The sequence below is a fragment of the Mixophyes fleayi genome, chromosome 10 (genome assembly GCF_038048845.1).
Source record: "Mixophyes fleayi isolate aMixFle1 chromosome 10, aMixFle1.hap1, whole genome shotgun sequence".
In the NCBI taxonomy this organism is placed as follows: Eukaryota; Metazoa; Chordata; class Amphibia; order Anura; family Limnodynastidae; genus Mixophyes; species Mixophyes fleayi.
Window position 1 is genome coordinate 101,274,495 of NC_134411.1, and position 15,275 is coordinate 101,289,769.

The 15,275-nt window shown below is 42.8% G+C and overlaps 2 protein-coding genes across 4 annotated transcripts in view; one reads left to right on the top strand and one right to left on the bottom strand.

Moving 5' to 3' along the window:
- The window catches only part of KLHDC4 (kelch domain containing 4), a 55,949-nt gene that overhangs the window by 32,428 nt on the left and 8,246 nt on the right, over nucleotides 1-15,275 (top strand). For both annotated transcript variants that reach the window (XM_075189316.1, XM_075189319.1), the window contains exon 11: nucleotides 7,305-7,443. In XM_075189316.1, the coding sequence (XP_075045417.1) occupies nucleotides 7,305-7,443 (139 nt within the window). The remainder of the gene's footprint in view (nucleotides 1-7,304; nucleotides 7,444-15,275) is intronic.
- Nucleotides 1,133-15,275, bottom strand: part of JPH3 (junctophilin 3) — an 81,774-nt gene continuing 67,631 nt past the window's right edge. Inside the window, exons 3-5 of one of the 2 annotated variants that reach the window (XM_075189314.1) lie at nucleotides 13,646-13,770; nucleotides 9,689-10,593; nucleotides 1,133-4,471 (exon numbers count right to left, since the gene is read on the bottom strand). In XM_075189314.1, the coding sequence (XP_075045415.1) occupies nucleotides 4,391-4,471; nucleotides 9,689-10,593; nucleotides 13,646-13,770 (1,111 nt within the window). In that variant the 3' untranslated portion in view covers nucleotides 1,133-4,390. The remainder of the gene's footprint in view (nucleotides 4,472-9,688; nucleotides 10,594-13,645; nucleotides 13,771-15,275) is intronic. The other variant, XM_075189315.1, reaches the window with a different exon arrangement.

A 15,275-nucleotide genomic window follows, 5' to 3' on the forward strand; every position in this document is an offset into this window, starting at 1 on the left:
TGATAATCACCAGGCGATACATCCGTTGGATCACACACACTGCAGTTGTTTCTGCGTAACAGATCCCTTGTATATCATTTTTAAATGCCAAGTGTGCCTTTGTGTTCTTTTTTTATAGGGGTTAAATGTGCAAAACAGAGTTTTTGGCAAAATTATCCCAATATCCAGGAATTCGATTATTTATTTTTTTTATAAAAGAAGTATACACACGTATATAGGCGCAGTGAATGTGTTCCGTCACTTTTAGTAATGCCAGATCCAATCCTGAACGAGGGTAAATGACTTTCTTTACAATCCGTTCTCCTTGTCTTCATTTTTCTCTCATCCCAGCGCAAGACAGAAGTCTGTTCTCAGACGTAACACCAGCCAGAGATCTGGGCCGGGGCGTAGAATTGTTTGTCAGGTTTCTACGCGTGTTGTCTGAGCGATTTTCTGTTGCAGTTCGTGGGTCTTGTTCATACGATCTTTGAATAGAGAACTTTGCTGCAGTATCTCACAATGACAGCTGCCTCTACTGTGGAGTAAATATTACTATAGTATATATATCGTTTCAAAGGGGAATTTAGTGCGGACACCCTATGATGAGGTGCATCACCTCTATGACCAGCATATGTAATATGATGTAAGGAATAAGTTCTCAAAGCATCTGATCTACAGCAATTGGAGCCTTACTGCAAGCTAAGCAGGACTTGTATTATACGACGCTGATTACACAAGTACCAGCGAACAGGTAACGATGCTACCAAGGTGTTGTCACCTGTAGATAAATGCTCATTTTAACTGTATACAAAAGTGGTCACGACTTGGAGGCTAAATGAGGCATTATTTGTAAACTTAATTACGGGTAAGAAGACCTCGTATTGTCTATAAACCTAACCTGTATTGTATTGCTCTCTGTGTTTTGTAGTGACCCTGTATCATGTACTATTAATCCATGGCTACATGCACTTGCAGTGTAATCATGATGAAGCTCAGGATAATGATGGATGGCACCTCAGTGGACGTCACGGTGTACAGATGTACAATGGACCCTGAAACAAAGGGTTAACCTGCCTCTTGCAAAGGGGGTGACGTGGTGGAGCATTAGGGGGCTCCATGTGTGGCTTCCAATACATCAACCGTCACAAGGGACTTGAAACAGGAATGCGTAATCTTTAATGAATATGCATATTTATCATTAGGAATCGGGGAGGGGGCAGCAGGCATGTTACAAATAAGTTTCAACAAATGAAATTCCAGGGACATATAAAAGAATACATAGTTTTTTTTGTTTTTTTTCTTTTGACTGCCATTGCCAAAGGAATTCTGTACAGGAACAGTTTGAGTCTGCATATATTGTGCAAAGATTAGACATGCTGAACCCACAAGCATGATGTTTACGAATCTCCCACTTACCGCTTGGTCCCACCCCCAACAAATTCGCCACCTTCCCCGGCGCTGAAATAATCGAGACGCGTTTGATGTCAGTGATCACCTGGATGACGGCTTCTGCTTACAGGACAATATACGCCCGCCGGAGATGATATTATAGCAGACCAGAAACTAGTGACATCCCCGAGGGACAAAGTGCCTCCCGCCAGGATTATGTCGCTATTTCCCAGCAATCTGATCGTTTGTTCAGCCCTCAAACAGACTCTGATGTAAGTGACAGGTCCACTGCGCAAACAGGACAATCTGGATGTAGCGCCCCCTTTTCTGGTGAGTCCTTAGGCCCTGGCCTTGCTCACCTCGATCTATACATTCCTCCGTTGTGTCCCTCCGGTTGAAGCACTTTAGAATAGTTGACATTTTGGATTATTAATGGGAAACATTTCCTAAATACACATTTATCCTTCTCAAATGAAATCATAAATACGTGTTTGTAGCGGGGGCTCACTGCTGCGACAGCGCCTCTTACCAGTAACGAGGGTCCTGTCGGAGCCAAGAGCCGGACATTATGTGGAATTTATAATGGAATAACACATGAGCTTCAGCTGCATTGTATACTGCGATGTGTTCATCACTGCGCCTAGTACATGCAATCTTAGGGCTCCGAAAGCACCAGTCTGCCACAAGGGACTCATTCAACAGAGTGGAAGACGAATCTATATGCACAGGGTATATGGCGCTGCTCCGAGCTCTGAGCCCCTTACCCCTGACAACGGGAACTAAATGTCAAATTGCTGCAGAGGTGTTGATGGGTCTATATTGCTTCAGCCGAGAAGCAGTGGGAGATTGCATGGCGGTGATACTTAGCGTGATGTATGTAACGGTCTGCATACAACCAGAATATAACGAGGGCAGTACTCTTCTGAACCCCGTCTCCGCAATGTGATTCAGTGCCAGCCACAGCACCGAGAACTACCCAATACCCAACAGACCAAGGCATATGACATGTTAATAAACTTCTAAGTGATTGGCTCCCACTAATAAGTCGTTACATTAAGCAGGCTCAGGTTTGGGGAATGACCATTAAAGAAAAGAATGCCACTAGCCCCATCCTTATTAATATCACCTTACAATATATAGTTCAGCAATATTCAGAAGCTTCAACAAAACCGTCTTTGACCAAGTTTGTTTCACCAAAGTTGCGATCTTTATATTGCGACTTTGCAAATTCCCTCTTGTCCTCAGACAAAGCCCAGAGCCTCCAAATCTAGAGGAGTTCCCACAATCTATGTTTAGATTAAGAAATGTGCCGCTAATGGGACAAAACCATGGATAACAATGCTGCCACTTTACTGCTAAAGTTTGCATTGCTAAAATGGTTTATTTAAAAGACTGGTTGATGACATGAAAGATGATATCCAGGACCATAGCAGTCAGCATGCAAGCAGGGACAGAACTGATTATATAGATATATAACTTCGTTTAAATAAATAAAATCTTTTCTGTTTGAAGATCTGGTATCGGTGCTGTCAGGAGAAGGACAATTATATATATTTTATATTCTAACTAATACCCTGTAGTTCACATTCCATATCCGATGGGGGGGTGGTGGGAGGGGCGTAGTTCCCAGCCAATGAGAGATGAGTCTAGCAGGATGACAAGCAGTTGCATTAGCCTATCCCTGGTTGGTCTGTGTAACAATTTGCGATACCTGTCATTGGACTGAGATACAAATAAAACGCACACAACTGTGCGGATTAAACGTCCTAAACCACGAAATCTTCACGATGGTTCAATTTGGAAATCCATTTTATCCTAATTTTTTACAATTATTTATAAAAATTATAAGGTAAGAGCTTGGTTCACAGTTATGCACTGTTTTTTTTGCCTTTTACATGATAAAATCACATTCCAAAAAAAAAATTGTTCAAAAGTCAGTGCATTGTAAAGTTTTAACGCTGCATTGAAAATTTTAGAAAGCGGCTTCAGCCAAGTCCGCATGCGCCGGTGCGCGCTGCTAGTCCGATAGACTGGTAAAAGCCCAACGCACGAATAAAGCGTTTCAAATGCATCACTAGAGGGCCTCTTTACCAAGCCTAAAACATGCGGGAACAGCTGTTTTCACAAGTAAAATTATCGCGGCTATTTATCATCATCCTAACGCAGGAGATAAGAAATCGCCGTTCATATAGAAAATGCTACTATATGTTTTACATTTTAAGGAATACTTTTCATTTTTCCCCTCAGTAGGCTCCCTGGTGAAGATCTCAGTCCAATAAAAAGTACAGCATTGTACACGTAATTTAGTAGCAACTAGAATCTCCACTCTGTAGAATGATCAGACAATGCAGCTGAGTGTTACAATGTAACAAGTAAAATGATACATGATCTAGAGAACCGGGCGTGGCACGGAGTATTCCTATTGGATGCTGGCATCTGCCTATAAATGGAAACCCTTGTACAGCAGAGGCGGAAGGACTGGATGACCTCTGACCCTAAACGGTCCTTTTATACCGTAACTCAAGTGGGACGACCCATCGAAAAAGTCTCTGGTGTTTTGTCTTTAGAAACCCATTACACACGTTTAACACAACTTTCAGGAAAGGACTGACGGGTTAAAAAAAAATAAAAAATAAAATGTCAATATCTTTTGCATTCTCTCATGCCAAACAAGCACAAAATAAAACCCCAAGGAAAAGAAAAAAGAAAAGAAAAGACATTACTCATGGGGGAAAAAGGCAAACTGTGATACAAACGTAATTCTTGTTCCTTTGGAAGAAAAAAAAAAATATATAATTAAAATAAAGAATATTAAAATGCAGAGGCTCAATCAGAAAATCAGCCGATGATAGAGCCACAGTTGCATTCCTGGCTCCGTAAGCAGCGTCCATTGTTCTAGATTGTTTGTTTGTCTTTTTTTGTCGTCCTAGTTTAGATTTTTTTTGTTTTGTTTTCACTGTTTTTATTTATTATTATTTTTATTCTTATTTATTTTTTTTTGCAAACGTTTGGAGCTGTTCCGTCAAATGAAAAAGTGGATAAACAAAATGGCGACTCCGATGTTTAGCAAAATCACCATGACTACCAGGATGGGGGCGGAGCCCTGAAAGAGAGAGAGAGAGAGACAAAGTGTTAGCGAATTGCAGGGTACAATCACTGTACAAGGAGCGGGAAGACATAAAGCGGGTTTAGGACTATAGAACATTTTAAAAGGATTCTGGCACCAAAAGGTTGGATCTAGTTGTCTCTTTTTTGTAAACAGCAGTTTTTTATTGATACGTGAAATAACGTCTATCCTGCACTTTCCAGTCTCGCCGTTCGAGCATCGGCCTTCTAAAATGATATAGCCTACTTGATATCCAAAAAAGTAGGTGACCCAGTGGCGGAACTACCATTAGTGCGACAGGGGCCATTCATAGGGGTCCCATGGAGATAATGGGGCCCCCTGCATCTCAGACGCACAGGGTCAGGGGCCCCGGTCCCCCCCCCTCCCTGGACCGGAGCCCACAGCTCACTAGCTCCACCGCTGAGATGACCCCATTCTTTATAAGAATGTGGGAGTATCGTATTAGTAGACCTGTACTGCTCAATACATAGAGAATTTGCACAGGGTGAAGCGTTACCTTTTAAACAGTACCTTGTTTTCCAAGAATCTTGTCCTCTTGATCAAACCCACAGAAATGTCTCCTGCACTATCCTTAGTCCTCTGCTAATATGATGTCATCACATGCACAATGACATCATTGCAGTTTTTAAATGTTAACTCATCATTTGAGAATTCAAATATGTGCACAGAAAATAAGAAATGGGGAAATTAAAACAATATATAAGAAAATGTCTATTATTTTTAATTATGTAGTAAGGACAGTAGACCACTTGCAGGATAGATAGATGTAAAAGATAAAGATATTAGCTGTTCACCTAGTGATATGGGGTATCAAAATGCAAATACAGGAAGAGTCAATGGTGGCAGCAAGTGGGATTAGAGCTACTAAATAATCGATTGGTAGGAATAGGGGTGAGAATAGAATTTTGGCTCTATGCTTGGTTTCTAAGCGCAAGATGCTCTGCAGAATATTGGAAGAATTGGGTGATGCTCTGCAGGCCTCTAGAGCTCTGTAAATGATTAGTACATATAGAGAAAGAGGACAAGATGGAAAAAAGGAACGTTGAGGTTCCAAGATTCTAGTAGAGGGTCTGAGATTGACACACAGGGTTCTTATAAGAAAACGCAGCTTCCTTGTATCCCTGGGTATAACAATGTATATTAATTCTCCCCACTATGCAGAGTGGGGGGAATTAAATTACCACCCCCACTATGACATTTTTAAGTTCTATATCTATCAGAGTTAGAGCAATTCTAAATAACTGAATTTGTGTGCCAGAAGTTGTTTGTTTATTTCCACGTATCTTTATTTTTGTACCAACTGAAACGTATGAACTTCTAATGCAGAAATAAAGGATTCCAACCAATTCCAAGTATGTTACATCTGGATGTGCCGGACACAATGTCACAAAGCTGTTATCATTTGGTCTGTGTGCTGGATCAGCTACAGTTTGGTAAACATTGTACCGGTAATGTCTGTCGTACACAGACACAGAGTAGAATTACTAAACCTTTGTAGTAGAATCACAAACAAACAACAAAGGCCGTCGATGTGAAGGTTACGCAGATAATGGTTATGTGGAACGTCGGAGATTGCAGCTCTCGGCAGCGGGGAGGAGATCCCCTCCGTACAAGCTCCATAACTTAATGTTGTGAAAGGTGCAATTGCTGAATTCTGCGCTGACCAGGTAAATACACTGCAGTCAGCTATGTTTCTTCTATCCACTCACAGTGAAAGGAAAGAGGCCGGTACTGTAAGTATTACAAATGAATCTATTTAACCTGTACTAAGAGACGATCCGCACATCCCCCCAGTGGACCCATCTCCTGTACTTGGTGGAGGAAGCTGATAACGTTCACTAACACCTAGATCCATCATTTCTTTATACTGAATTAATAGACTGAATATTGGGTCAGGGCACAATGGGAGGTGACAAGTTCACTCCTAAAGGATCCAACCCACAATCTTGGAAGGAGGAGATATTCAATTGTTAAGAAAATGTCTATAACTAAACTAAAACACCTATAAGGAGAATCTATAGATAATATATATAATTATATATGTGTAACTGTATACTCGCCAAGAGTCCCATATTCTGTGGGACAGTTCAAGTCAATATTTGGCAGGTAAATGGAGCAGCGCTAGATATATAATACTGTACATAGCGCGGTGTATGTACGGTATAATGTATCGAGTGTTATATGTACGGTATTATGTATTTGGCGATGTATGTACAGTACTACGTATCTATTATGTACCTAGCACTATATGTACAGTACCACTAGCTACATACTACTGTACATATTATATATGGCACTATACGCACAGCGTGTAGGCGCGATTCTGTACACACAGCACTGGATAAGTTGTACTCTGTATGGACATTATCAGGAAAAATCTGTAAAATCAACACTGTCTTTGGATATTAAAATTAGAGACAACTGGAAACCACATCACAAGCAGCCGCCTCATCCGACCAGGATAACTGAGATGAGGGAAACAATGCACAATGTCTTATTAAAGAGGAAACATACCAGAAACACAGATATAGATAAAATCAACTAACAGGAAAAGCAAAATCTGAATTTAATGCCAAGCGCAGGAAAGTGACTGACATTATATCCCAGACACCGTTATAGCAGCAAAACTTTACTATACAATTATCATCTTTTATCAAAAATGAATCTGATACGTCCAGATGTCTCTTACATAAGAGTTTTCTTTTTAGTTTTCGGGTCTTCGTTCTACTTTAATGAACACACTAACAAAGTGGATTTTAAGACCAGCATCCTATATACGATGTGTAAAGTGACTTCTTTGTCTTTACAGGTCTCTGGAACGAGTCTACAAACCTCATTTCCTCTAAGATGAGCAATCAGATGACAGAAGAGGCGCAGACTGTGCAGGAGAAAACTACCCCACGGGGTGACTGGCGCAGGGCAGAATTCTCACAGGAGCAGGATTTTAGGTAAACATGAATAATAGAGTTATAATTTATTGCAACACTAGAGAACACAACAAGGATACTTTATACCATTCTGCGATGCTGTCCATGGTGCTGAAACCAGGAATTCCTCTAAACTTCACGATGCTCCAATGTTAAGGTTAATTCTCATTAGCAGCCCAGATTCTGGAGATAATTAGGATCTTTTATTGCTGGGATAAAACCACTTATTGCAGCCATTTATAAAACAAAAAATATCGCCAGGCAATACTGGCCTATTTAACAGTAATGTGAATTATAGACTGTATTACTGAGCAAAGTACTATACACAAAATAATATTTAAAAATTTTAATAGTTTATATTTAGGTAAATATGCCCCCTGTGCTCTTTAACTCCTCTGCAGCAGGCTGCCTTGGTAGGAGGGAGGAGCTTCTCTGAGAGTAGACACAGAATGACTGACTGCTTGCCAGATTTGCTCTGCAGAAATACACCATGTTGGCGGGTTGATTCACACACAGGAGTAGTGCCAGTGATGTCACAGCAGCTCAAATGACTGCAGTCTCAGCTTTTTTTTGTTTTGTAGCAAATTCCATTAGGGCATTGTCTTAAAGACACGGGAGGAAGTACAGCTGTCTGTAAAGGAGCGGGGGGAGATAATACTTTGTAACAGCTGCGGTGGAGTGTCGGGGTGACACTGAACAGTGTATTTTATCTCTATGGTTTAGGTCTTAACAATTTAAATTCTGGGGTTTAGTATTCCTTTAAGGATCCGGGGATCATGTGCGTCCATTATATACACACACTGCATATACATAGGAGGAAATAAAACCCCTGCTTAATTAGTTAACGAGCAGCTGAGGATCTCTGGCTGTGGGTACGGCACAGCCCCCCCCTCTGCATCCACTCTCAGCATTTGTCAGGTGACGGAGACGCTGCTGTGCGAGGGGAAGCCTAAGATGTTGCCTAGCAACAAGGCAGCCAACCAAATGCGACAAAGTGACAGTAGCTGGCTAGATACAAATCATGCACCAACATCCTCCCCGGTCCCGCCATCTTTAATACGGCACCCAGAGATCCATATTGTAAATGTATCTGCAGGATCGCGCTTGGTAAACCCCCCTGGACCCAGCTGGTCTGCAACATGTTGTTAAAATGTGTGCGGCCGGGTAGAGGTTAAATTCTGCACTCTCTATTCTAGTCAACACTCCTCTAAAGCTGCAAATTTATGAACCTCCAAGTGTTGGTCTATGGCAGGGGTAGGCAACCTGCGGCTCTCCAGGTGTTTGCGAAACTACAAGTCTCAGCATGCTGTGCCAGTAGATAACCAGCAGGTAGGTGGCAAGGCATGCTGGGATTTGTAGTTTCACAACACCTGGAGAGCCGCAGGTTGCCTACTCCTGGTCTATGGGAATGTACAACACCTAACAATCATTCTGAGCCAATAGTTACAGAATGCAGCCTCTGGGAACACGGAGGCATGAGGAACCTAGTGAACTGATTGGCTGCGTATTTACTCCGCCCAGAAAATGGTTCCAACTCCACTTTATCATCCAAAATAAATTAGGTTTATAATCATGGTTTATATTGTTCTGTAAGCAAAAAATGCAAGTTGATATTTAAACCATATGTGATTTGTAAGACGATGATCCTGCACGTTCTCTAATATAGAATCTGCAGTATTGTGACAATGACCATTAACATTTCCAGCTATTAACAAACAGGGAAACTACATCAGGGCTGTTACAGGGAAGCAATGCACCAAGTTCTATGACAACACCTGACTAATACGGATATGATAGATCTGGTAGATACATTGTGTCACTGCCGCTGAGTTCTATGAACACCTGACTTAGACGGATATGATAGATCTGGCAGACACATTGTAGCGCTCCCTTTGCACTTAGAAACAATTGCTGTATTGTTATACAGATACATTCACAATGACAAACTTTCAACCAAGTTCCCTTTTCAGTCACAGAAGATTTAACACCATTTAACTGGATATTTAATGTATAAAGATAAATGTCGTTTTGCATGTAGCCCGATAAACATTTACCTCCCACGCTCCATTCGCTGGGTCCTTCGCGGGTCTAATTGCCCCACGTTACGCTCCACCCATTTCTTTGAGCGTGGCATTTATGAAAGAAACCCAAGCGGCCGCCGTATCCCCTTCCCCAGCGAACGGAGCGTAATATTACCATAGCTGTGCGTTCTATTCTACACGTAGGGTTATACCAAGAAACAAGATGAAAGTAGTTTAGTTCTTACCGTGGGTTTGAGCTCAGCTGTGTTCTCCTCATCGGGTTCTAGTGCAACAGGTAAAGATTTCTGCGGAGGGGAAAGGGTTAAATCTCTTCTCAAGAGCCGCGATTCCCCCTTCTCCCCGAACCGCAAGGTATCCAGTTTCTGCACGGTCGGCTCGGCAGAAGCTACCGGCCTGAAGTTCTCTTTGCTCTGAGGTTTGGACCTCAGTCTCTGGACTCCATACATGCGGTCCTCTACATGGTGGCCCTCCATTGGGGTCCGGGGCCCCGGTTTGCTGTATTGTCTTTTTTGGGTATGTATCTCTTGCATATAAGAATCCATTCTCTTCAGGGGCTTCATCTCCATCTCGTAATTGCTGAGTTTCTCCTCGTCCACCTCCAGAAGCTTGTTCCCACTTGGGCTGTGGTTGTGTGTCCGATGGGTAGTCCATGATACGGTGGTGGAGGAGTCGGCCCACCTTTCTCGTGGCTTGTGGTTGGAGACCACGTGCCTGTGGCCAGTGCTCTTCATCATGAGGTCTTCAGGGATGGAACAAGGTCCCAAAGGGTTACCTATCGGCATCACTACTCTAGTCCCACCAACTTCACTCCAGCTGTTGGGTCTAACATAGTCCCCAGCTCTTCCCTCTAGCAGCATCTGGATGTCCCCTCCCCGATCCTCGTCCACAGACAACTGTCTGGAGAAGTGGGCGCTCTTGTTCCTAGTCTTGGGGGCTGGCTGTGGCGGAGGTGGGGTAGTTGGTGGGCTGCAGAGAGGACTTCTCATGGGGCTGTCATCGGGTGTGGCGTCGGACGGCGTGGTCCCCTTCCTATACAGTTCCGGGCTGTCTTGCTGCGGTGGAGTTTCGGTGGAGATGACCTCAATATCGTCACATGAGTTCTGATGTTTTGGCCTCTGGCATTTAAGCCCTATGTACAGAGAGGTAAAGAGAAATGTTATATGTATATTAATAATGTAAGTACATATCAACAAACATAACGTGACAATACGCAGGTGTTTTCACCTGACAGAGTAATGGCTCAAACTAGGGATTTCTGACAACATGAAATATTGTGGGGATTATAGGGAAAAAAAACAGCTGAGAAACTATTTTTATTTTTTTTAAACATGATCCAAACATGGCACAAATTTAGTTGTTGAGTTTAAAGGGTTGATCAACCTCTTCCACCCGACCCTTGGGACTCCTCTCCTATCTGCTTAATACAGCACCAACCCAGCACTTGGTAAGGAGCACTGCCGGCCAGCTTCTACGGTAGGGACCTGTGCAGACCAGCTTCTACGGTAGGGACCTGTGCAGACCAGCTTCTACGGTAAGGGCCGCTGCCGGCCAGCCTCTACGGTGAGGAGCCTCCACAACAATCTCTAAGCCCCCAAAGAGACAGAGATCTGATGCACAGCTAGAAATCGCTTCCGCGTCCATACTGGAAGAGGGTTTTGGCCACTAATCAGAAACCATTTATCATTACTAGCCGTGTGACAGATCCTCCGATACTCCTGACAGCACCTCCCTAATGGCACTTTATGCAAATGAGGGGAAGGAGACACATTGAGTAGACAGTCCTTTAGTATAAAAAGAAAGATGCGCAGTAACAGTAGCTATGAGGAAGATGTATCATCTGTAGTATTCTTACAAAATGCATTAGTGGTGATGCAAAAAACAAACAACCAAATGCACAATAATCTGAACCGCTCAAGATGCCATAAGATGCAGTAAGTGCACTGATCACTGATCTACACCTGGGGGCAGCTGTACTGGGCTGATCCATGATCCCAGTGACATTACTGAGGCAGTTTGTGTTCTCATTGGTCCCTGGTGCATTGACAGGCTGCATTCTCATTAATTTTGGATCGGCTTCCAATGGCCTCCCCCACTGTGGACGAGGGACGAGTGCACTTTCAATAAATGAGCCGGACAGGAATATGCAGATCTCTCGTATCTTATAATTCAGATTCCACACGATCCGTTCCCTTGTGCCTCGCACTCAGCTCATCCTGATAACGGTCAGTGCCGCTTATAAGGAATGCTCTGAGATAACGGGGACACGTTCCAGCCGAGCTGTGTGCCTGGCACTGAAGATTGTACGTGCAGACACTGAGGCATCGTGCCAGCCTGCCAAGCCACGTACAGAGGCTGCGAACACTGACCCCCTGCTTGCAGACCGACTAGGGGAGCGTTGCAGGGACAGATGTATTTTGTGCCCTGACACAAATGACTGACACGGTCCCTAGTTTAGATATCTCAATTATGGTGAACAAATCAGGGGAAGATATTGTTTCTAGATACATAGCACAGACAGGGTTACTGTTTCTTAAAGAACCGCTACATGTAATAAAGGAATAACATAAATGCTATACCAGCTACAATCATGAATGGTCAGATCTGATGATATGTCAGATAAGTGTTCTGTGGTGGAGGAATTTTTTTTTTCCACGCACATCAGACTTCCTGTGTTCACTTTATTGCAAGTGTAACAATTGCATGAACACTCCACACCTCTTAGACTGATACATTGTAAAACATTTTAAGTTCTGGGGACACTCACTGCCTATGACGAATGAAAGGGTGTCATTGGCACACCCTGGAGGCAGCCATTTTCTGAGCTTAGCCAAAAGTCACCAGCACACAGGAATTATTAACCACGTTAAGGCTTTTTGGGAAATGCGAACTCAGGGAAAATTAAAATATTATTTATCTGAAAGAGTGGTCGATGCTGGTGACCCACATTCAGCAGATGCAGTTGTAAAAACAAAATACATTTAAAGCATGTCTGGAAGAAGCGCAGGTCTGTCCTTAAAATTTGGAATACATGAGTGTATTATTTAGAGACTAGAAATTCCAACTTAATATTTCCAAATGTTATATTTCTTCACAAATCCTTACAAAGCATTTGTAATAAATGAACTGATCTGTGCAAGCTGTGGGTTATTGATGTTAACGTGAGAGGCGGTAACAGGGGGGACGCAGAGAGCTAATCACATTGGTGGTAAGATTCCGGCTCTGGGGACACGCTGCCTAATTGCTTCCTAGTCTGCCCCTTCCCCCCAGTTACAGGTTCAGGATTACCTCAGCCTTACGCAGCTTCTGTGCTCAGACACTGGGTTGTCCGCACACAGGAGGAAATCAGAAGCAGGAAGGTCAGAAACCTCCATTCATTTCAATCACCCCCCCCCCCTCCCCCCTCACTACAGCTCCGGTACCTGCAAGTAGGCGGCCATCTGTGGTCTTCCTGTTATACTGGAAAGCAGCACATGGTCACTAGTGTTAGGGCTGGTGAGGATTTGGGGGGCATGCTGCATGGTTTTAAAAATTATTTACTTTAAACACAATTCACACAAGACAACAACCCTCTGACCAACATTGCTGCGTGACTGGATCATGTAGCCCACTAAGCACATTCTAGTTTTGCAATCTGGCTGGACAAATATACAATATGCAGCGGTTACTCTCATGTATCAGACTCCCATTGTCCCATAATTTGTAAGCTTGTGGGCAGGGCCCTCTGAACTCTCTGTCTGTATTACCCAGTATTGTTTTATTACTGTGTTTGTTCACATTGGTAAAGCTCTACAGAATATGCTGGCGCTATTTAAGTACATTTTAATAATCATAATAATTACTAGACCAACCCATGTAGGATATAATGACGGTGCATTGGTGGTCTAGTGATCGACTATTTCTGGTCCCCGCTGCTTTGAAAATATGGACGGGTTTTGCTTGATTCCTTGATGGGTGCTATATACTTGCCAATTTTTTTGCTCAATTACGATTGGTGAAAGAATTCGCCAGTGGCAAACTACTGAAATTAGACCAAGTTTCAGGATTCGCCAAATCAATTAACCTACCTCTATTTAAGGGGGCCAAACATATGTAAGATCTAATTCCAGATTCAGCTGTGGCTGTGCGTATAAATAAATACATATAGATAAAGCGATTTATCCACCGCAGAGAGAGGTACTGACCGTTTTCTCGATGCTGGAAGGATGGTGAGAACTCTTTGGCAGCGATCCTGGCGATCTGAGCTTCCTCCTGCGCCTTCAGCGCCGCCGTAGCTGCCGCGTCCGCTTTAGCCCTGGAGTGCGACGTTCTGGCCAGGAGAGAAGAGGGAGATGGACGGGTAAGACGCGGGGAAAAGTACAAACATCCAGACAATTAAATGAACCAACCAGTTACTCATAATGTCCTCAGTCTGCCACACAACCTAGGACTCGATGCACCTACAGCCCTACGACTCCTATCGTTCCCCACCAAGCGAGGGGAGAAGTGATCCTCCAATTGTGGTGGGACCACTATTCCCATGGCAGGCCCACAGAGGCTGCCCAGGACTTGCTGAGACTTGCAGTTCCACAGCAGCCAGAGGTTGCGTACTGCTGCTAGATGAAATCCAGACTTTTTTATGGAGTAGGCTGCAGATTTCAAATGAAAACGCTGGAACTTGTAGTTCTACAACAAGCGGAGAGCCACCTAATCTCCAGGGGGCAGTGGGGCCCATAAATCTTAAATTAAACCTATTTCTGGTCTTATAGCGTGTGTCTATTAAGGTAAATTGGTAATAACCTGTATATAATGTAATAATGACACACAGAAAGCAACATACTCTTGTTATTATGTCATTTGTGGATATTTTATGCGAATAGACTAATGAAACAACAGACCAGAAATACATTGACTTACATGGAAGCAGCAGTAAGATAATCATCTCTCAGATATGGGAAATTACGCTGTTATTATATAATAAATGCAATACATTAATCTTATGCAAAATGTCAATTTAGATGAAACAATACTACAGTGTTTACATATATTTTACAAACACACCTACGAATGCACGATACCCGTAGACAGCCCAGGAATACTGTACATTTGTGTAATATAATCTGGCTAATTTATTTAAATTCCCCACTGTGGGCTCATTACTGTTGCACAGTTTGTAATTTGCATATCTCTAACACACTCTGGGGATGGGATACCGCGAAATAACATTACATCGTAATAAAATAATCTGTAAAGAGGCGGCGGGTACATTGTGCGTTTGTTTAACGGGTTCCCTTTAACGAACGGTGACTAAAAGATGCTGCAGGTTTAGACGCTCTCTTTGATTACCAGGCATGGCTAATCAATAGGTGTGCTTTCAACAGACATGAATAATCGATTCGTGTGTTATCCGCTCCAATATTGGTGATGGATTTTGTAAAAAAAAATAATACATTTTTAAAAAAGTGACTGTTATTTAAAGAACAGAGGCTGTGACTGGTGATTGGGCCTCAGGCATGGCTTGTGGTCACTAGCACACAATGGGCTTGATGCAGAGCTGGTTGAAAATTGGGCGTCTTTTATGCAAAAAAAAAGCCACACATAAAACTCCCACATTTACGCCCCTAATCTGCGCCGTGCGAATATCAAGATCCGTTCAGGTTTAGGCTAGGCACACGTCACAGACACTTACGCCCACGTTTTTATCCATTGGTTTTATAAAATAATTTTTAATAAAATGTAAAAAAATCTTCTAACACAGCAGAATCAACTCCCCATCTCGTATACAGAAAAATAAATAAATTCTAAACACGCACAAGAAGCGTAATACATGCCCGA